Here is a 24,108-nt window from a genome sequence, read left to right as displayed (position 1 = left end):
AAAGGGGGCAGAGGATGGGGAGCTGCATACTGGTAGGAATGGAATAACCTGGAACTGGCAGTTAGATGCTAGGAGAATGCCAACATCACTTCCAAATCTCTCTTAACATGTTGGAAGGTGGGGGAAAAAAGCAGTTTTGTTTGTCAAAGCTTAAGGGAAGTGACGTCTTTGGCGGAATTCCAGGTTTCAGTTAAGGCAAGAAGGTGAAGGTATGGGGTTCTGTGAAGAGGTTGAGATTAGGTTGCTTACAGTGAAACTGCTATTTACAGTGGAGTTTCAAAGAGGTCAGCAGTGGAAAAAAATTGGGGGAAAGGAAGCATAGTGTAATTTGGGTATGAGTAAAGATAACTTTTTTTTTCTTCAAGGGTAACTAATAAGAACAAGAATGAATAATATAGATGTGATTTATTGGCCTTGAGACTATGAAGAAATACAGATGTGAATTTGGCAAGAAAATTGACATTAACTTCAAGATGATGGCAATATACTGATTTACATAGCAGTTGTTTTCTGTTGATTTGGGGGAAACAGGAAGTGCCTCTGGTGCTCCTAAAAGGGTTGCAAGATGGACTGTCATCCACCACATATATAATCTTGAGTAGGCTGATTCATCTTCCTATATCCCACTTTCTCCATTTCTGCAATAGGGGCATTAATATCCACTATCTGAGATGTCATCAGAATCAAATTAATTTATGTATGTGAAAGTGCCTTTGAATATCGTAAAAGCCAGACAAAGGTAAGTTATTACTACTATGGTGTTTGTCACATCAAACTTGTTTATGCTGAATTCTTTATTAGAAATGCAAAGTCCAAGTATAGCCTTGTTCCTGATAAAAAGTAGGAATTACTTTCAGTGATTTGTTTGAAGACATGGCTCTTAGGAAAGCAATATGAAAAAAAAAGTAGACATGTTGCATTATATTCTGTAACAAGTAAACAAGATAGTTTGTCAGGGAAATAGCAGGAATGGGAAAATTCTTATAAGGAGAAGGGATTCATTTTTTCTTGTTATTTGCTTCATTACAAATGATTAACAACTTCCATTTAAGAACAATGGATCATAACTTTCCTAAAAGTCCTGTAGCAAAGTTCAAACAGCCACAAGTTGGGTCACTGGGCCACTTGCCAATATTTGTTCAAAGAGAGCTCTAAGTAGGCAGTTTAATAATCCAAAACTGGAAATTTCGCTTCTTTCCAAACACAAGGACTTCTCCCTCCTCTTCTTTCGCCAGACAGTTTACTCATTCGAACAGTAGAGGCAAATATACATGCAATATTTACTAGCAGGCAACAGCCACTTTAGCCTTAAGTATTTCCTTTTACACTGTTTTTCTTAAGGAGGGAGAAATGCAGGCATGCTTCCCCTTCAGAAAAATCTAATGTTCTTGGGACACTGGTAAAATAGCAAAAAGTTATTCCTATTTCCTAAATACGTATAAGTCAGGGAAGGTCTTTGTATTTATGTTCAGGAAATTTCTATTTAGGATGTGAAAACGAGGTGTCAATTGTCAAGATGATACTTTCTGACATTAAGACAAACCCACCAACACGCTTACCATATCCTCATTTTAAAGTGGAAAGAAACACTACACTGTATCAGACATATGGTCCTAGAAGCTCTATTGTTTATCTCTGCCAGGAGTACCAAGGAATCTGCCTGAAAATGCCCTGTAAGCTTCTGACATTAGGGTTGAACAACTAAAACATTAATGGAATGAGATTATTTATGAAACAGAGAATGATTAAAATAAATGAAATTTACCTGGAATCCTGAATTTATAAAATCTGTTAGGATGTTTTCCTTGTGCTAAATGTAATACATTTTCGTTGTTGAAGATGCAAAATATACAGATAAACAAAAAAGAAAACGAAAAACATCAAACCATAATTTATCCATCCGGAGATCACAGTGCAAATATGTTTGGTATGTATATCCTTTCAGGTGTTTTCTTATAAATCCGTGTGGAACTTTAACAAACATGGATTGTTCTAGACATACCATCTTATAACTTATTGAATATATGCATGTGTCAAAGCACCGTGGTTAAGAGCACAGGTTTCTGTCGGCTAGGGTTTGGGTCGCAGCTCTGTCACTGACTAATGGGATGACACTGGGTAACTTTCTTAATCATTCTGCTGATGGGAATGAAAAATTTGAGCAGATAAGTGACAGGATTTAGAGCTGGAAAAATTAGGTTGCCATTAACCATGATCAGAAGTCTGAATAACACAGTTTTCTAAGTAGGGAGACTAGCAATTTCATCTGTGGGACATCTGAATGGAAATATGCATACAATTGGATTTTGATTTGGAGAAAGTTCTGAATAGAATCAGAATTGTGGGAACCATGGGCGTATACTATTTAGAGCTTTGAAACTGGATGAGATCAAGGGAGTAAATGTAGAGAGAGAAGAACAGGGAGTAAGCCCTAGGGCACTCCAAGTTTAAGAGTTTAGAGAAAAGATACAAAGGAAAGGGAATTTAAAATGTGATAAAGGTAGAGTTAACTCCTGGGAAAAAGATGGTGGGTTAGTGCAGCTTGCTCAGATCGCAAGGAACAGGCACCTGAGTAGATAAACTTGATTGATATGTATTTACTTCGAGTTGGCAGTAGTTATTCTCTGTGCTCAGACATTCCAGCATCTGTGCTTCTCCTAATCTGTACCAGTGTAACTGATGGTCTCTGATATTTGTGTACATGCCTTCTTTCTTCCTGTGAATACTCTGGATTGTTCACACTTATTGCCTTTAATTCATTTACTGCCATTCTCTCTTAAACCCACTAGAATCAGGCTTCTTCTCCAACCCCAGCACTACAATGTTTGATCAGCTTTACCAGTGACCTCCACTCAATTCCCAGTCTTCCTCTTCTCGTCCTATCGGCAGCCTTGAGAGAAGTGATCCCTTCCTTCTATTTCAAACAATCTTTGCTTTACCTCTAGAACACGACTTTCTCCTGGTTCTCCTCTTGGTTCTCACATGGCTGTTTTTCTTAGTCATGTTTTATCATTTCCCGTTTCTCTGATTTCCAGATGCTAGAGTGCCCCAAGCTCAGTCCTTGGAACTTTTCTCTTTTCTATCTATATTTACTCCTTTGGTGAACTCTTCTAATTTCATGAATGTAAATAGTACATGCTAAAGATTCTAAACTTTGTATCTCCAGCCTGGATGTCTCACTTGAATTTTAGGTTTGTATATCCAACAACTAATGACATTGTCACTTTGATGTCAAATAGGCATCTATAGTAGATTGTGTTAACGCTCAAAATATTTTTTTTGCCTTTTCCAGTCCTAGGATTTGGACTGTTTCGCTGATGTCAGGATTGACCAGTGATGTAATCAATGGTATGTGAGTTGAAGTGACATGTGCCAGTTCTGAGAAGCCATTAGGTGGCTCCACTGTGCTCATTCTTCCCTCTGTCCTGAAACATCCCTGCGCTTTCAGTCTGGGTCATGAAAAGAAGGCTGCATAGCCAGAGCTAACCTGTAATGGACACGTGTGAGCAAGAAATCAACCTTTTGTTGTAAGACAGTAAGATTTTGGGAGTTGTATACTGCAAAAAGCTTAATCTAAACAGACAGATAAAGCATCTCAAATTAATACGCCCAGAATTGAATGCCTGGTCTTCCCTGCTGCCAAACCTGTTCTTCTGAAGTTCCCCATCTTAGTGAAAATCAGCTTCAACCTGCCAGCTTTTGGACTAAGAACTTTGAGCTGTCCTCGATTACCATCTATATCTCACACTCTACATAGAGGCACTGAAGATACTTCAGTGAACTAAAACCAGACAAAAATGATAAAGATTCCTGTTAAGATTACATTCAGAGAGGATGAAACAGACAATCAAAAATAATCATAGTAAGTTAAACATGTATTATTTAAATAGTTATATATAATAAGATTACTATACAACATGAAATATTTAAATTTAAATGTCTAGAACATAGTGGATGCACCGGAAATAATAGAACAAAGTAAGGGGAAGGGAGTGCTGGAGGTGAGAGTGAGCAGGTAGATGGCCAGGGTGGTAAGAGTTGACCACATTGGGGAAGAACATTTGAGCAAAGACCTGACGGAGGTGACGGATGTGATCTGCATGACTAATAGTAGAAACAGTGCTCCAGGCAGAGGGACAGCCCGTTGTAGAGGCCCACAGGTGGGACCATGCCTGGTAGGCACAAGTAACAATGAGTCCCATGTGCTGGAGCAGAGAAAGTGATGGAAATATTGGTGGTAGCTAATGTAGGAATGTATGAAGGTGGGCAGGTGGCATATAATGTAGAGATTTATGGGTCCTCATAGGTAAGCACTTTACCTTTTACTTCCAATGGGATAAGGAACCATTGGAAGATACTGAGCAGAGGAGGGACATGATTTGACTTACATTTTAAAAGGATCACTCTGGCTGCCATGTTGAGATGAAACAATAATGGGAGCAGGAGAAAGGTTGTCAGTAGAAAGACCAGTTAGGTTATGGAATAATACATATGAGAGGTGATGGTGCCTCTGTCAAGATTGATATTGATTCCAGATGTACTTTAAAGAATTCCTCAAATATGTGGTGACGGAAGGAGATTTGACTTTGGGTGGTAAGCACAATGCAATATACAGATAATGTATTATAAAATTGTACATTTGAAACCTATATAATGTTATTCACCAGTGACTCCCCAAGAAATATAATAAAATTTAAAAAGATTATGTTAATAAAATAAAAAGAGCACATGTCTTTTAGAGATCTGCTTCCAAGTAATAAGAGAGAAGGAAGGTGAGTAAGGGGATAGATGACATAATATTGGATGTAACTGGCCAATAACCACTGAAGCTGGGTGGTGGGCTTGGGGGTTTATTATACTATTTTGACTACGTTTCCACGTCTGAAAATGTCCATAATGAAGTCTTTGAAAAAGAAAAAAAAATATTTCCTGATGAATTAGATATGAAGAGTTAAAAAAAAGCATCAAATGTGATTTCAAACTTTTTGTGTTGAATAGAGGGCAGAATGGAGTTTCCCTGAACTAAGATGGTAGCAGGTTTGGGAAGAAAAAGAGGAGCTTTCTCCATAGGAGCTCAGTTTCAGACATGTTTTTAACATCTGTTACAAACATGTATGGGGTGGTTGAGTAGGCAGTTGGATATTCAAATCTGGAGTTCAGGAAAGATGTCTATACGAGAGGTTTAAATGTGGGAGTCATGGGCATATACAGGCATATCTTGGAGATATTGTGGGTTTGGTTTGAGGCCACCACAATAAAGTGAATATTGCAATAAAGTGAGTCACAACTATTTTGATTTCCCAGTGAATATAAAGCTTATGTTTATACTATATTGTAGCCTACTGAGTGTACAACAGCATTATGTCTAAAAATACAATGTACATACCTTAACTTAAAAATACGTTATTGCTAAAAAATGCTAACCATCAACTGAGCCTTTAGGGAATTGTAATCTCTTTGTTAGTGGAGGATCTTACCTTCAATTTGTAAAAAACACAGTATCTGTGAAGCACAATAAAGCGAAATTCAATAGAACGAGGTATGCCTGTGTATGGATTTTAAAGCCACAGACTGTGTGAGATCTCCAGGAGAGTGAGTGTAACTAAAGAGAAGAGGTTCGTCAAGTTGTATATATCAAATATGCACAGCTTGTGTGGTGTGTGTGTGTGTGTGTGTGTGTGTGTGTCTGAGAGAGAGAGAGAGACAGAGAGAGAGAGAGAGAGAGACAGAGAGAGAGAGGGAGAGAGGGAGAGAGGTGAAAACTTAGACGAAAGCTCATTTGTGATAAGAGAGGTTTGGAAGAAAAAAAGGAAGCAGATTAAGAAGGAGCAGCCAATCAAGTAAAAGGAAAGCCAAGAAAGTGTGGTATCCTGGACACCAGGAGAAGAAAAGTTTATCAAGGGGAAGAGAATGATCATTTGTTACTGAAAAGATGAGCACTGAGAAGTGACCATTAGATTTGGCGACACTGAGGTCATTGGTCACCTTAACAGAATACTTTGGATGGAATGGTGGCAGTGACAGCCTGATAGGAGACTGTGTGAGAGGAGAGGGAATGGGGAGGGATTGGGAAGAGTACAGATAATTTTTTGGGGGAGTCTGGTTGAAAAGGAGAGCAGAGAAATGAATAAGTAAGTGATGGGAAAAGCAAGGACAAATGAAGCCTTGTTTTAATTATGGTATAATACTCAAAGGTGGCTCTTCACAAATGTTTGCTACTGATAATAGTAATGTGATTTACATCCGTTTCCTAAATTATTTTCAAATAAGATGATATCCTGATGCAAGGATCATACAACACATTCATGTTTTTTTCCTGTCATGTTTTTAACCCAAAAAAGAAAAAAATAGCTAAAGAAATGAGAATGACGGGCAAATTCCCCATTAATCAAGTTTATAAGTTGTTCGTAGTCAGCGACTGCATAGTAAATACTAACAAATAAAAAACTTGACCTCTAAAATTGAAAACATTATTTCTAAAGCAATAACCAGATCATTCATTGCTTCAAACTTATTCTAGTTAGCATCAAACTGGGTAAATGACATTACAAAAGCATAACTCAGTCTCTATCTTAGAAGCACTAAAGCTTCTATATTTAGATGAAAGTGAACCATCTGATCACTTATATTGCTTTACATACTATCACTACCTATTGGTAATAATTGTTAACATTTATGGAGAGCTTTGTGCCAGGCTTCCAGGCTTTAGTTCTCACAGTAATGTTTGCATTAAGCATTATTATTATCCTTATTTTATAGATGAAGAAACAGAAAGCCTCAGCACAGAAAGAAAAATGACTTAGCCTAAGTCTTTACAGATGGTATGTTGTAGAGTTGTCTGACTCCAGAGCCTGCTCTGAAGCAGGGCTGCTGTTAGTCCATATGGTGCTGTTATGAAATTAGAAAACAGAACCCCATTTTTCAAGTACAATGTAAAGCTAGGTTATCGTCATACAACCTGAATGACTGTTTCCCAGAGAAGCTATCCAGCGCACCACTGCTAGCAGCTGTGTCTCTGCATACTTTTGCCTTCTCCCACACTAAGATACACAGTCCATATAATTTTCAAATACTTTGTGTTTCTCCTCCCATTTCCATAGTAGAAAATTATATCAAGTTCACAGCAGGGGAATGGGAAGCAAATCTTTGAAAGTGCCAGGTAGGTGAGAGAAGCAATCACAGGTTTCACTAGGAATGTAGTCAGGACAGGTGTAACTTGTGCAGGTGTGTATACCAGTATGTAGGTGAATGGTTTTCTAAGTGTGGGTGTGTGATCATACGCAGCCAATGTGGGTTTTTGTAGGAGTCAGCTCACCACTGCTCTAGAACTTGGCCAGGAGGCCTGCCTGTGCTTTTATATAAGTTAGTATTCGTCTATGATGTCAATTAGCACATTCATATTTGTGGTGCTCTTGTACAGTGTGCAAACTGATCACCCCTATGCAGCAACTTTATTGCTAATCATTCTTTTGTTCATTAGACAATTGTTAAGTGTCTACTTATATGCAAAGCACTGTTGTACTAGGCACTATAGGAGATTAAAAAGACATCCTTTTTTATCAAGGAACATAATCTCTAGTAGGAAAATATGCACATAAATAGTATGTAATACAAAGTGATAAATTCTACAAGAGAAGTATGAAACTGTGTGAATTTACTAGAGGAAGTGCTTATTTCTGTTTGGTTAATTAAATAAAACTTAATGAAAGATTTGGCATTTAAGGAGTGGTTTGGAAGGTGGAATTTGGATGTATAGAGATGGAAACAAGGATATTTCAAAGAGAGGGAACAGCGAGGATAAAAGCACATAAGACGGCATGGCAATAGAGGATACTTACATTGAGCAAAATAACTTACCAATTCTGAACCCTGCCTTGAGCTTCTGAGCGGCTACTACTGTGGTTCCCCAAACCATTGGCAAAATGGAAAAGGAATTAAAGATGTTTCAAATACACATGTACAACTACTTTTAAATATGTTTTTGATTAATACGATATAAATTCATTCAATAACATTACTGAATTCATAATTGGACTAAACCAACAAAACTCAAGCGTACAATTAGTATAATGAGCTAGTCTAAGAAAAATTTCAGTGTTGAAAAAAGGAGGTCTGTGTTCAGAAAGCCTGGTGGTTTCTGGAGTTAGATCATCTTTACCTGAATTCTGTCACTATCAGGAATTAGTCGTGTGGTATTGGGCAAGTCTGAGTTTGTTTCTTTATCTCTGTTGTCAGGATTATTTGCTTGTTTTGACGATTAGAGAAATGCATGGCACACTGTAGTTTAGGTGTTCAGCGAAAGCTAAGTATTATAAAACGAAAAGTTGGTCAAATCAGCATCCACCTTGAATGCCAAGTTAAGGAATTGGTACTTTTTTTTGTTGTTGGGGAGGGGAGTGCGATAGTTACTGAAGGGTTTGAGTGACAGGAGAATCAAGGAAGGAAACTTGTTAGGTTGTTTGCAATAACCTGCAAACAGGTTATTGCAGCGGTCTAGGTGAGGCATTATTAGGCACTGGTAGTGAATTTCTGTGATGTATCAGACTATAAAGCACAGGACTCCACATTTACCTGTGTATGAGGAATGTGAGACCCGGGCCCCTATTTTGATCTAGTTGGTACTGTTAACAACAAAAAAGGAAACAGATGTTTTGAACATTTTGAGCAAACATGGTCCAAGTTTTTAAAAAGAAAGCTTTAGCAATTTTATTCATTCTCTTAAAAATCCACGAATTTTTAAAAACCTTTTTGTGTGTGTGTTTTTTTCTGTTTTGTTTTGTGACAGCGTAATACACTCTTACAGGCTTTGGGGCATGGAGGTTAAGAATACCCAACATGTCACACTTGCCGGACGCGAGGACGCGCTGGTGATGTCACCACGACGCGGGACGTGCTCCTGCGCCTTGGAGGACGTCCTGCGTCACTAGCAACGAGACGCAGGGGGCGGGGCGACTCCCGCGGCCGTCGGCCGCTCCTCCAGGTACCTCCCTCGTGCGTACTCGTGCTCCCCCTGGTGGCCGCCGCCTTTGAGGTCGTTCGCGGGCTTGGAGGCCCGACACCGGGTCGCCCTACCCCGCGCGCCAGCCTGGATCAGCGCCGAGCGCCCAGCTCTGCTCCGCCCAGCGCCAGGCGAGGGGCGACGCCTCGAGGTAAACCCAGAAGGTGCAGGAGGCGGGTTGTGTGCAGGCCCAGTCCTTCTGGAGAAGCCGAGGCTCTGGGCCGCAGGGGGCGGGTGGGATGGCAGAGGAGCGGGAGTATTGCAGTACGAAGTCAGATCCCTGCTGTGAGGCAGCGGCGACTGCAGAACCTACGATGTCTCCGTCGGAAGCCGCTGGTGTCGCCGCCAAGTCCCCGGAGCCCGAGGACTACAATAGCAAGTGCGTGTTCTGCAGGATCGCTGGGCGGCAGGAGCCGGGCACGGAACTCCTGTATTGTGAGGTGGGCGGCGAGGAGAGACCGGCGCCGGGGGGGACGCGGGCCCTGGGGGCTCCGGGAGCGAGGCCTCGTGGGGTGGGGCGGGGGGCGGCGGCTCCCGCGTGTGGCTGGGGCCGGGGGACTGGGGGGGCCTGGTGTTGATGGCGGACGTGCTTCTCGTAGGACCGAGGCTTCCCCAGCGGTCTGTGTCCCGTTCTAAGCGGGCGAAATGTAGGGATACAGCCCAATGCTTCCCCCGGTCTCTGCAGGTGCCGATGCGTTTGGCAGAAAATAGCATTTACAGCCTCTGCTTTTATTAAAGGGGTCCCCTCCCCCACCTTTCTAGACGCCGATTTTTAATTCTGCATACTGTGATACTGATACCGAGGCGAAAACGAGTACAAAACGGGTAACAGTAACTGTGAAAAGTGTGTTAGATTGAAAATAGTCTGGGGCGGGTGTGGGGGTGTCGGGCTGAGCCTCCGATTTCCACTAGAGGGTACAGGTCCTACAAGTATTATTAATTGGAGTGTGCACGTTTTCAGAGCACTAAGACTTTGTCCAGATATTTTAAAACGTATCTACCGTGTTTCCCCGAAAACAAGACTTAGCCGGATAATCAGCTCTAGTGCGTCTTTTGGAACAAAAAGTAATATAAGACCCGGTGTTATATTATAGACCCAGTCTTATAGTAAAATGGGACCCAGCATCATATTATATTACATTACATTACATATTATTATATTGTATCATATTATATAAGACCCAGGCTTACAGTAAAATAAGACCGTGTCTTCTATTAATGTTTGCTCCAAAAGACGCCTTAGAGCTGATTATCTGGCTGGGTCTTATTTTGGGGGAAACACGGTAAGTAGAGACGTCCGGTAAATGGTTAGATTGTCTGGCGGTCTGGAGAGATCTGGATCTCTAGCACAGATTACAGGAAGTGTCATCTTACAGATGGAAATTGAAAAGAGGGGAATTAATGAGATCACCTAGGAATTATATGTAGAGTAAGAAGTGAAGGAGGGGATCTACGTAGACCCTCAAAGAACACTAACAGTCGTAAGGGAGAGGAAGAGGAGGAGGACCTGTAAAAGGGACGGAGAAGGAACAGCCCAACACATGAAAGGAAAACTCAGAAAGCTACAAAAAGGAAGTATGTCAGGAAGAAAGGAATCGTCGGCGAGATACCAGCAGCAATATCAGCCTTCCCTCATCACGTCTGGGTTAGCAGACCCTCCTGCATGCTGGTGGAGAGGCCAGGTTAGATCAGAACTGGTTTAGTCCCCTAAATGATGTTCATTCACCTCTCAGAGAGCAATCGCAGTACAGTGGTGAGGCAGAAGGCAGATTGTAGTTGACTGAGAAGGACCTGCGGGATGAAAAATTGAAGACAGCAAATATAGACCACTTTTGAAGGACATTTGATGGTCTTGAGGAGGAGGCAAAGGGAGTGGTAATTGCAGAAGGAGTTGGGGGGTTAAGAGAAAGCTTTTTGAAATAGTGAAGACAAGACTTTGGTGTGTTTAAATCTTGATGGGAAGATGCAATGGAGAGAGTTTTAAAATGGCCCAGGGATGAAGAGCTCTGTCCCTGGGAAAGAGGAAACTCGTTCATCACTCAGTATTTGAATGAGTGCCTTCTCTGTGCCAGGTACTGTTGGAGGCAGTGGGATACAGCATTGAACAAAACGTGCAAAAATCCCTGTCCTCTTGGAGGTTACATTCAGGTCACAGGGAATAAACAATAAGCAAAATATTAAATAGAATACATATTTTATTAGGTGGTAAAAAATGAAAGAGGAAGGGGGTGCAATTTTAAAATTTTCTTCAGGAAAAGCTGCGCTAAAAAGGTAGCATTTGAGTGAAGGCTCGAAGGAAGTGAAAGAGCAAATTACATGGTTATTTAGAAGTAAAAAGCTTGAAGAAGCTTCTCTCGAGGCCAGGAGAGGATCAGGGAACCAGAAGGCTTGTTATATAGTGAGGAGGGTCAGTTGCAGTTGAGGACATTCAGTTTAATGTCTGCTCAGCTGTGTGGTTTTTTAAAATCCTTCCAGCAGCAGCTAAATCTAGTTTCAAATAAGGTGGGCAGTTTTGTCCACTCAGGGTTGGTTGGGGTCTGGCCATGTGGGTGCAGTGGGACAAAGGTAAGAATTTATGGCTAGAGATTGGCCAAAGTGATAGGCCATGAAATGTTTTGTTGAATAGGGGAAGAAAGTGGAGACAGGAAGCAGCTGACAAGGAGAAAGAGTAAGTACTTCGGTTGTCTCTATAAAGGAGGCCTCTGCTGAACTGATCCATGGAATCAGAGGGAACCAGCTCGGACTCTTCATTCCATCTTTATTTAACTAAAATATAAAATTAGGTGAGAGAGGTAAAGTGAGGATTTGTATATAATTGCTGTAAAAAATGTTTAAAATGTAACTCCTGGATATGTAGATGCTAGATGATGTTCTTGTTACAATTGAGGTACATGCTGCTTTGGAAAGAAATTAAATTTAAAAAGAATTTATCAATCTTGCTGTGATTCTGTAGTCAAACTTTAAAAGTATGTATTAAAAGTGAAAAATCCTTAGGGTAGAGATGGAGAAATATATAGTGAATATAGTGAATATATAGTGAATATATAGTACTGATAAACCCTGGGATTGTTGGTAATGAAGTTTTAATGAACTTTATTCCTAATTGTTTTCCTGAAATTGACTTTATGTAAGTCTTTTTTTCCTCATGAAGGAAGCTAGTTTGTCTTTATGGATTTAATGCATAGTCACAAAATTCCTCAGTGAGGGCGTAATTGTGATGTGAGTACCATTTTCATCAGACTGAGATTTATGATGTTTAAGACATACCAGAACAACATTAGGTAATTCTTTTAAAAAATTCACTAACAAATGATATGTTTTCTCCCTTTAGAATGAAGACTTAGTTTGCTTCAAAGATATCAAACCAGCAGCACCTCATCATTATCTTGTGGTGCCAAAGAAGCATATTGGAAACTGCAAAGAACTAAAGAAAGATCAAATAGAACTGGGTAAATTGATGACAGTATTCTTCATGGTTATGTTGAATTGGCATCAGTGATGGTGTGACGTTTAAAAGAGCAAGTCTAGCCAGATATTAGGAAAAGGAGCATTCTGACTTTTTGAAACTTTCATTACAAAAAATTTCAAGTGTATATAAAAATAAAGGAAATAGTATAATCTCCATGTTTTCATCACCCAGCCGCAGCATTTATTAACTCATGGCCAATCTTTTTTCGTCTATTAACCATCTCCCACAGTGGATTTGAAGCAAATCTCAGGTATCATGTTGTTGTTGTCAAATGCTGTTGAGTTGGCTCAGACTCCTGGCAACTCTGTGAATGAGTGACGTCCACAGTGTCCTGTCCTCACAGCCCTATTCAGCTCCTGTAGAGTCACGCCTGTGGCTGCTTTTGTGGAGTCACTCCATCTCATATTTTGTCTTCCTCTTTTCCTGCAGCCTTCTGTTTTCCCCAGCATTATTGTCTTTCCCAAAGAACCCTGCCTTCTCGTGATTTGTTTCATGTTTAAAATCTCTAAAAGATAATACCTCTTTATATTTTTTAAATGTGGCTCTTCTTGACTCTGAAAATGAAAGGTGCTATGAAAAATTATATATAAATAAGTTATGACATAGTATATGAGCTCATATTGCCTAAGAGTAAGACCATATTGGTACCTGCCTTGTAGTTTCCTGTGTAGATGAACTAACACCAAAGTTTAATTATGAGATTTTAGTGATGGCCTTTTAGCCTCTGGAAAGATTCTGAATTTTGTCTCATAGGATTATTTGTATTTTCTTACTCATGATTTCTGACTTGTCAGCTCTCATTTACTAAGTATATCTAAGTTCACTTCAAATCTGCTGCTTTTGTTACCAGGGTCTGAGGTTAGTTTCGTCAATACTTTAAGGTAGCTGTCAAGATGGTTAAATTGGGCCATATTTTTTGAAGGTGAATAAGAAATCTCTTTGATGGAAAAATCTTGATGTAGTTCATTAGTGTTTAGACTACAGTATTACTAGTTTTTATACTGTTTTTTTCTAGCTATTGCAAAGTTCCTTAGTCATCTTAAGTTCTATCAGTACATTTTACACTTATTCCAACAGATGGAGGCCAAAATACCTGCAATATTTAGTAACTGGCAAAAACCACACCATAGCCTTAAGTACTGATATACTTTTGTATTTCCTTTTAAACTGTTTGTCTTAAGGACGGAGAAATGTGTTCATGCTTCTTTTCCTTTTTCTAGTTTTTCTACTTATTAAAAGTTTTTATAACTTTTGCAAACCAAATGTTACTAATGTTGAAGCAGCGTGGTAGGTTTTTGGGATTTTATTATACTGTTCTTTCTGATTTTGTGTACATTTGAATATTTTCATAATACAATTTTTAAAGTTCTTACAATTAATATTTTATACAGTCTATAAAGTTGGGAAAATAATAAGCATATGGAAGAGCTTAATAACACTATCAAGCACTGTGACTATAATTAACATTTATAGACCTCCACCTAACTATAGAATACACATTTTGTTAAGAGTACATGCTCACCAAGATAATAAAATATACCTAAATACATTTCAAATAATCAAAATCTTATAAAATATGTTCTCTGACAGTGGAATTAAATTAGAAAAATAGTAAAATCTTTAATAGCACTAAATATTTTTAAATTAACACACTTTTAAGTAACTTCTCAGTAAAAATGTCACAGAAGTCAATATTTTGGATTGATTGGTTTTAAAAATACAGCATATCAAAATTTGTAGTATGTAGCTAAAGCAGTGAATGCCTAGAGGGAAATTTATAGCTTTAAATGCTTATATGAGAAAAGGAGGTTTAAAATGAATGATGTAAATTTCCACTTTCAAATGCTAGAAAGAGGTAAACAAATCAGACCAAAATAATACCAAAATAAGTATAAGGAAGGTAATAATGGAGAGTAGATATCAATGAAATAGAAAAGAGATAATAAGTTTTGCGCCATGTATTTTATATCTGATTTTTTTTTCAGCATCCAAAATCTTTTTAATAATATTTCATTATATATATATGTACCACCTCTTCTTTAGCCGTTCGTCCAACAATGGACACTTAGGTTACTTCCATACCCTGGACATTGTAAATAATGCTGCGGTGAACATTATGTCTTTTTGCCTTAGTGTTTTGGTTTTTTTCTGATAAACATCCAGAAGTAGAATTGCTGGGTCCTTCTTTGTTATAGGCTTTCTTTTAAAGTCTATTTTGTCTGATGTAAGTGTTGCTACCCAAACTTTTTTTTTGTTTCCGTTTGCATGAAATATCTTTTTCCTTGCCTTTATCTGATCCCTATCCTCATTTTTTTTTTTTTTTTTTGCTGTTCTGATTGGGTGTTTTCTGCTATCTTGTCTTCCAAATTGCTAATACGATCCTCTGCATCATCTAATCTACTGTTGATTCCCTCTAATGCATTCTTTATTTCAGTTATTGTATTCTTCATTTATGACTAGTTCTTTTTTTTTGTTTTCTGTCTCCATTTTTGTGTTTCTGTCTCTTTACGTTCTCACTGAGTTCATCATCTGGCTTTTTCTGGAGTTTTGTTCTGTTCTTTCATCTGGGACATGTTTCTTTATGTCCTCATTTTGGCTGCTTCCCTGTGTTTGTTTGAATATGTTAGTTAGATCGACATCTCCAGGTCTTGATAGAGTTGATAGAATTGGCTTCTGTAGTAGGTGCCCTGTGGGGCCCAATGGAGGAGTCTCCCTCTTCACCTGAGGTGGATGCTGCAGGGGTGTCACTTGTGTGGGTTGTGTGGCTTGTGTGCCTCCTGCTGAGCCTTGATTGCTGTTGGAGCATCAATGGGAGGGACTGACTCTCAGGCTGCTTGGCTGTTGGATCTGATTTTAAGTGAGTACGTAATTATGATTGTCATCTCTTCTCAATGAATTGATCCTTTTTATCACTCTAAAATATCCCTCTGTATTTCTAGAAATAACTTCTTGAGACTGTTTTGTATGATATTAATTTAGCTACTCCAACTTTCTTATTACTTATTGTTTGCACTGGGTATCTTTTTCTGTCCTTTCAAACAAATTGAATATTTATATTTAAAGACTTGAAGATGGCAATTTAGTTGGGTCTTGCTTTTTTTTTTAATGTAGTGTGAAAATCAGTTTTTTAATTGTAATATTTAGTTCATAAACATTTAATGTAACTGTTAACAAGTTGGATTTAGGTCTACCATCTTGCCATTTGTTTTCTATTTGTCCCATTTGTTTTTTGTTGCCCTGTTTCTTCTTTCCTGTCTTCTTGTGGTTGAGCAAATCTATTTTTTTAGTATTCCACTTTATTTCTTGTCTTTTTAGGTATTTCCCTTCATATTTTTTAAAGTGGTTGCTCTGGAGAAATTAAAACACATGTCCTGTAATTATCACAGCCTATTTAGAGTTAAGATTGTATCAATTTATGTAAAATATGAGAAACTTTACAATACTTTGTTATTGATATATATAGTTCATCTATATACTTTAAAATCCCATAATACTGTTAAAATTATTGCTTTAAACAGTCATATATGTCTTTTAAAGAAATTAAAAGGTAAAACAACCTTTTATATTTACCCACATTTTGGGGATCTTGGGAGTATCTTAAAAGAAAAAAAGCGAGGTACAGTCTGGCTTGAAGTACCTTGAGCTTTCTTTTGACAGTATGGTACTGGTCTCATGGTGGAAGTTCGGCAGCCTCCCCGGCTCAAGGCTGGCTTAGAGATGTAAACATTAGCGACAGTGTTATAAGCCTCACTGTAACAACGCTCCTATAGACGTTGTCACTTTTTCCCCCTTCAAACACTTGATTACAATATGCAGAAACAAAAGAGGTCTAAAGTTTGGCATTGTGCTTTGAAGATGCCAGGTTACCAAAATGTTTCCAATGGGGAGCATATTCCCATCTGAAGGCTATCAAGCAGTGAGACAATGAAAATGCTCAGGCACATAGACTTTGGAAGCCAAAACAATTATACAAACATTTAGCTAGTCAAGGCTAGGCTGACACAAAGGGCTGTCATATCCCTATCTGGGGCTCAAAGGCAGGCAGCATTTTCCTGTCTATCTTTTAATTCAAAGAAATCTCCTGATGATTAGAATTAGATCTCAGTAGGATCGGATATCCTAAATAGTCTCTTGATAATACCCCTCAACAGCTATTCAAAGTCAGCCTATGTGTGATATTTTGTGATAGGCTGAACTTTCATTTTAGTTGTCAATAAGCAAACTTCTCAGTAACTTAGAGCTATTGAATGTGTCTTTAAATGTTTACATGTTTGATATGATTTTAACACTAGTTAAAATCATAACTAGTTAAAATCATAACTAAACACAAGTTTAACTAGTGTTAAAATCATATCAAATGTGTAACAATTTAAAAGTTAATCTAAAAGTTGAGATTAGTAACAATTTAGTAAACTTAGTGTCTCTCCTAGAGTGTAATGTAATTTCTTTTCTGTTTTATAGTTGAGGACATGGTTGCTGCTGGAAAAACCATTCTTGAAAGGAATAATTTCACTGACTTCAAAAATGTGAGGTATGTATACTTCCAGATAGAAACCAATATTCACAATTGGTTTTTCTGAATTGGTTTTTCTGAAACGTTATTTTCTTACGGAAAATGAAAGCAGAGGTGGCAGAGTTCATGATTTAAGTGAAATTTCCTGAAAGTGAGCATATACTTCATTGGTAGTATAAATTTAATAAAGAAGACTCCTTCATCCCATGTTTCAACGTCTTCTAAGAATCACCACTTATAATTTAGACAGAGAAGAATATTTAAGCAATCAGTAGGTAAATTAGTTACCAGTCCACTTTCCTCAGTATGTGCATTCCTATAAAATTGTGTATATGTTGAATTTCTTTAGAAAATATTTTATGTGATTTAAAAATATGTTATTATACTTCTAGCATGAAATTAACTTGAATTGGTTGCCTGCTAAACTGAACGCTGGCATTTGTCTAAGTTTGAGCAAAAGCACAAAATGTTCAATTTGGCAACTGTTTTTTCTTTTAAAAAGACTTCTGACTTTGCCGTGTGGGACCAATGCAGTACCAAGGCAGGTATAGTAGAGATTACTTCTAACACCTCTGAATTGGAATCCAGAGACAACTGAATTCTAATGCTGTCCCTGCTATTTGCTGTGTACTGTGCATGTACCAGCTGTGTTACTTAAGACAAGTCTTTTAACCTCTCTCAGATAATTCCTGTTGTCTGCGTGTAGGTTCAAATGAGACTGTGTGTGAAGATCCTCTGAAAACTGTTAAGCAGTATCCATGAGTGATAATGACAAGGAGTAGATGGTATTTGAGACCCTTTGGCCAAAAGCAGCACATTTCTTTCCTAGTCATAACAGTGCTTCTTGGAAGAACGGACATTAGATTAGGAGTCAAGAGTCCTGAGTCTAAATCCTAGCTTTACCACTGCCTAACTTTGACTTTCGGAAGTCTCTTAAACTTTGAGGATCTTGGCTTCCCCATCTTTAAAATGAAAGGGTTGAGTAAACCCTCGAGTTGCTTCTAGCTTTTAATTTACTTGAATTCTATGTTACATGACTCGTGTTTCACAGAGGGAAAATCTAGTCTCCTTTTCTACTTGTGGTGAAAAGTTTTCAATATGTGTTGCTTATATGACTTTACATTTTCAGTCTTATATTGCTGCAATATAGCACTTCTGTGTCTTCCACACTACCACTCACTTTGTCTTTTTTTTGTGTGTGTATGAGACTCACTTCTAGTTTGAACAGGCAAATATTTCTAGGCTTTGATTATTGTTACACATGTGCCTTGCTTCACTCAAAATAAGTGGACTTTAAAAACTGTAAATTGATTTTTAAGAGCTTAAATCATATTTTAAAAATTTTTATTAGTCACAATTAGTTATCTAACTTTTTTAAATTAGAGTTTATTTTCTTTGTTTTTAATTAACGTTTACTGGGGTGACAAATGTTAATAAAGTTACATAGATTTCAGGTGTACAGTTCTGTAATCTAACTTATTTTAATTGTTAAACACGATGCTTTAGTGATGATAAAGTTTTTTTAATGATGATATAATTGATTTCACTGTTGAAATATTGTTTGGTAAGGAAGTGACTGATGGCTTTTATTAAAGGAGAAATCGCGCCATCTACTGGCTATGTCTTGCAATAATGAAACCTTACTTGTGCTTGAGTGTCCTGTAATTTTTTAAAAGATTGATTGCAGAGGCGTATCTTAGATGAATTAAAGTTTAATATGATAAGGACAGAAGTGATAAGACAGAATGCCAACTCAGAATTCATGAAGATTGTACTGAGCTATTAAGGTCTTCCTTGATGAAGAGATTATGTTACTGTGAACTAACACATGAGAACTGTGTGAATGCTCAAAAGTGTATAAAAGAGATGTTTGAGTGGCAATCTGTTTACTTTGGGTAGCCTATTTTGGATCTCTTTAACATTTATGTGTTTTATCATGAAATATTGCTTTAAACTTGTAGAACTGATCTGTCAATTATCTCTTACCTTTCTGTTTTAGAATGGGCTTCCATATGCCACCATTCTGTTCCATTTCCCACTTGCACCTTCATGTTCTGGCACCCGTCGATCAGCTTGGCTTTTTTTCAAAATTGGTTTATAGAATGAATTCCTATTGGTTTATCACAGTAAGTGTTGTTATTATACTAGCAGCATACAAAAATATTTAAAATATTTGTCCTTTTGGTTGTAGTTTTTCTTTTCTTAGGAATAGCTCTCACAGGCTTGATCATGCGTTTTAACATATTGGTTGCACATATCCAAACTAATATTTTTAATATGGGGGATTTTCCAGCTTATCAGATCTGTAGAGAGAGAAGCTATGGCTAAGTCTCACCATTACAAGCAGAAGATCTGATATAGAAGAAAATTGGCATTAATTGTTCAGAATTCAGAAACAAATCTGGATTCAAACACTGGCTTCATTAGTTACTTGAGAGACCATGTGCAAGTTACTTAAACTTTTTAAGGCCCAAGTTCTTTATCTATTACCTGCGTATAGGTAATAGTGCCTACCTCTAGGGTTGATAAAAGGATTGATAAAATAATTTACATGTAAAGCACTTAAAACTGTACCTTGCAAATAGTGAGTACTCAGTAATTGTTATCTGCTGCCTCTATCAGCAACATCACTGTAAAAATTGAGTTTATGGAATTTCTGATAGTTTAAACTCAGAAAAGTGCTACAGTAGTAGCACTATCTACCAGATCTGAGGTTGAAGCTTTGAGCCTAAAAAATTGCAAAATTTTGCTTTGCTAGGACAAAAGTAGAATAGAATTCAGCTGATTATAGGCCTGTGGCCTGACAGTTAAGCCTTAGTTATTGAATGACTCTGTCCTTCCAGGGCACTTGACTAGTAATTTACCAGTCCTCTATTTTATGTGTACATGATGAAAAGGTGACTTGTAGTCGCTATAACTGAATAATTGTAAAATTGCAAATTAAATAATTACCATTAGTTAATGCATATTATTATTATAGACATAGTATATAAGAAATTAAAAAGCAACTGATTTCTAGAAACTTCGTATTTGAAACTATTATCCCTTTCTTCAATTTCTCTAGATATTTTATTTAATTAAAATATATTTAAGAAATGCGTATGTATGTGTGTATTTGAAATAAAGTGGGAGATTCTTCAGGACAGTTGGTTTGGTCTCTTTAAAACATCAGTGGGATAAAAAGGGATTCTTTTTCTTATTTGTATTGGATCTATGTGATCCATGCTTTTGTAATAAAAAAAATTAAAAATATGGTTTCATAAAATAGTCACAGGGACATAAAGTGGAGTATGGGAATATATATTATAGTCAATAATATTGTAATAACTATGTATGGTGCCAGGTGGGTACTAGATTTATTGGGGGTGAATACTTAATAAGGTATATAAATGTCTAATTTCTGTGTTGTACACATGAAACTAATATAATATTGTATGTCAACTGTAATTGAAAAATAATTTTTTTAGAAAAGGAAAGGAATTCTGACCCATGCTAGAACATGGATGAAACTTTAGGACACTATGCTTAGGGAAATAAGCCAAACAGTATATGATTCCACTTATATGAGGTACCTAGAGTAGTCAAAGTCATAGAGACAGAAAGTAGAATGGGGGTTGCCAAGAGCTGGGTGGTGGGAATGGGGAGTTCTTGTTCAATGGATGTAGAGTTTTCTGTTTTGCAAGATGAGAAGTGTTTTGGAGATGGATGGTAGTGACGGTTGCACAACAGTATGAAATGTCTTTAATACTATTGAACCGTTTACATGAAAAAATGGTGAAGATATTAAATTTTATTATGTGTATTTTACCGCTATAAAAAATCTAAAAATAACCCAAAACAATACATTTTTGGATGTTTTTAACTGTATTTCCTTACATGATTTTTTAGTTGGAAAAAAATGAATAAAGAAAGTTATAAGGTCTGCTAACGATTTATACTGGGAATCTGCACTCTTCTTATATCTGTCAGTAAATATTATTGAGATTTGGAAAAAAATCAAGACAAAGATATTAAAGTTTATTTAGAAATCTCTGATATAATGTTTCAAATATATAAGATGATTGAGAAAATTATCTGAAATGATACAACTAGAAAACTTTAGTTTACTTTTAATTTTTTTAATAGACTTTATTTTTAGGGCAGTTTTAGGTTCAGAGCAAAATCAAATGGAAAGTACAGAGTTCCCATATACCACTATCTCTACATACTCACAGTCTTCCCACCATTAACATTCTACATCACAGTGATACATTTGTTATAATCCATGAAACTATATTGACACATCATTATAACCCAAAGTCCATAGTTTACATTAGGGTTCACTCTTTGTGGTGTACATTCTGTGGGTTTGGAAAATGTATAATGACATGTGTCCACCATTGAAATACCATACAGAATAGTTTCACTGCCCTAAATATCCTCTGTTCTGCCTATTCATCTGTCCTTCTGCCCTTAATCCCTGGTAACCTCTGATGTTTTTAATGTCTTCACAGTTTGCCTTTTCCAGAATGTCATATAGTTGGAATCATACAGTATGTACCCTTTTCATACTGGCTTTTTTCACGTAGTAATATTCATTTAAGGTTCCTCCATGTCTAGTTTACATTTTAAAACTTTAGTATTTATTTTCCTTTTCTTATTGAGACTTTTTAACGAATATGCTATGTGGATAAAAATATGTCTATATACAATATAGAACACCTTTACTATAGTTTATAAAACTATTACATTTAATTTTTTGTAAGATATTTTTAGGAACAGAATATGTAGCATTCAGCTCTTCTGCTGTTGTTTATTATAATGGGGATGCTAGTAGAATTATTTCATACAGGCTCTGATAATTGGAATAAAAAGTTATATTTTTAAAATTACAGGCCGATTATTTGATTGAAAAACTAAGAACATGAAAATGTCAACAGTGGAAGATTGTCTTAATCTTGGCTCAACATAAACTAATATGATGGTCTCTTTTAAGTCAAATTACAATGTAAGGTTTGTTGGGTTTGTGAGCGGCTGTTATTGGATAGCCTTAAATCTTTTCTGAGTGTCTTTTTCCTGAGATCTGTGATACAGTTACATGAATACTTTGTCATTTACTTCTTTAATGGTTACTTGTCTAAGGTATAAGATAACTATAAACAAAATCCCATTAAAACAAATTCTGTCAATCAAGAAGGGCTCTGTATTAAACAGAGTTCAAATACTTTCATTTCTCAGTATATCGTCCATTATAGTGATTTAGTATGAAGAATTAACTGGTATAAAAAGTACATTGTTGGAGCCTTTATACTGTAAAAGAGAAAGAGAAATTAACTATTCCTTAACAGTTCCATAATTTTGCACATAAAATTTCAAAATAAATAGTACCATATTACACAGTGATCCCTTGTCTTGTTGGTGGAAGGAATTGCGTATCTTTTTATTCAGATTTCAGATGGTGTTTTCACTTCTTAAAGCCTAGCATCTTTGTAATAAATTGATCCTGAAAGCTATATAATACGTATATAATAATTTCTAACAGTGAATTAACAATAACAAGCAATCTGGCTACCCAAGAGAATTCACTGTAATGGAATTTTACCTGTAACAGAATAAATGGGGAAGAAACATAAAATGTGTATTAATGTATTAAAATTGGCAGAAATGTTGCTTTATGGCTTATTGTACCAAAGGAAAATTAGAATTAAAAAGTGATTAGATCTAGCTTTTATTGTGAAAAGGTCCGAGTTTGAAAATAGAGATAGCTGGTCTTGGATGAGAGAATTTAATAACACAATGTTAATATTATTGATATATTATTTTATGAGACATATTTCTTTAAGAATTGTCTTTTGTTGCTAATCCATACTAGCAATAGTGAATGTGAATGAAGAGTAGGTACTGAAAGCTAATCCTACATTGTGCCAGTGTATATTAGTACTATGTACATGAATAAAGTGAACATGAGGATTAAAGTATTGATGTTGGAAATAGGCTTAGATGGCTAGTTTTCTTTCTGATTTTTTGGCTTGATATTAAACATTTTAAGTAATAAAATGCTAATTACAATATTTAGTTACAATATCTGGAATCAATATTGTTTAGTTCATTCATTTATTCATTCAGCAAACATTTGCTGAGCATTTAATGTGTACCAGACACTGCCAGGATCAGGAAACACAGCGTGAAAAAGGACAGTCTGCCTTCAGTCGCTAATACAAGGGTCAGACAAAACCAGTGATTACATTTTAGTGTGTTAAAAGTGCTATTTTGTCCACAGAAGAGGCTGTGAAGAGGGAAACACTTTTGAGAGCAGGTAGTACAACTGAGTATTTAAGACTCTTATGTTAGGCAGGTAGACAGTGGAAATTGTCTCTCTAGGCTGAGACCCAGATGTACTTTCCTTGTGTTCTGCTTCTATTAATTACTTGAAATAATTTATTGAAATGAATGTCCAAATTCTGTTTTATTCACTGGAGGTGGAGAAAGGAATTTGAAAGTAGGGGGTATAGGTTTTCAAAATTAGATTTACGGTTTTTCTGCACTGCTTTAAATAGCTTGCTAAGTACCCACATAGATTGGCACTTACAAGTTTTTATAAATCAGTTCAAATATGACCAGCTACAGAACGGGAATATTCAATATGTGCACCATGTTGTACTATGTGAACTTGCAATGATGTAATTGACACTGTTGTGATAATAACATGTAAGGTATTTAAGGAATTCTCAAATGCCTTATGGACCTTTTAAAAAATGTGATTAGCTAGTTGATTTAATTTATATATATTTATACTCTTTCACAATAAGTTTTTCTTTGTTGGAAAACCCTTGGGACTTTACATATTTAATGGCAGTTCTCTTTTACTTGTACAGATTAGTAATCAAGTTACTAAAATTAAAATTAATTCAGCTTTTTCAGTAGTTTAAGAATTTGGTAACTCTCTAGCTATTTTTAATATTAGCTCAATGCAGAGTTAATTCATAACCTGTCTTAAAAATGTTTAAAGTAGTATCGAGAGCATTATTTATGTATGTTGTGATACTGTTTGTTTGTAATTGAAGAATTGTAAAATTATTAATCATGAGCTATTTCAAACTGTGCTTAATGAAAATAAAGCTAAATAAATGTGGAAAAATACAGTCTCAG

At 36.6% G+C, this 24,108-nt stretch overlaps 1 protein-coding gene across 1 annotated transcript; it reads left to right on the top strand.

The window, feature by feature from the left end:
* Positions 1–365: 365 nt before the first annotated feature.
* Positions 366–24,108, top strand: HINT3 (histidine triad nucleotide binding protein 3). Its single transcript, XM_081036094.1, has 7 exons — positions 366–739; positions 3,293–3,862; positions 8,786–9,438; positions 12,330–12,447; positions 16,929–16,998; positions 18,980–19,106; positions 21,855–24,108. Exons 3-7 carry the CDS (start codon positions 9,238–9,240, stop codon positions 21,885–21,887), a joined length of 549 nt encoding a protein of 182 aa, XP_080892220.1. The 5' UTR covers positions 366–739; positions 3,293–3,862; positions 8,786–9,237; the 3' UTR covers positions 21,888–24,108.

This window comes from Rhinolophus hipposideros (assembly GCF_964194185.1).
Source record: "Rhinolophus hipposideros genome assembly, chromosome: 3".
NCBI lineage: Eukaryota > Metazoa > Chordata > Mammalia > Chiroptera > Rhinolophidae > Rhinolophus > Rhinolophus hipposideros.
This window is presented reverse-complemented; position numbering and strand designations above follow the sequence as displayed.

Bases quoted from the DNA above. Each gene is read 5' to 3' on its own strand.
- HINT3 (XM_081036094.1), top strand. From the start codon at position 9,238: ATGGCAGAGGAGCGGGAGTATTGCAGTACGAAGTCAGATCCCTGCTGT. The intron at 9,439-12,329 runs GTGGGCGGCGAG...TTCTCCCTTTAG, and splicing joins CGGAACTCCTGTATTGTGAG to AATGAAGACTTAGTTTGCTT. The intron at 16,999-18,979 runs GTATGTATACTT...TTTCTGTTTTAG, and splicing joins ACTGACTTCAAAAATGTGAG to AATGGGCTTCCATATGCCAC.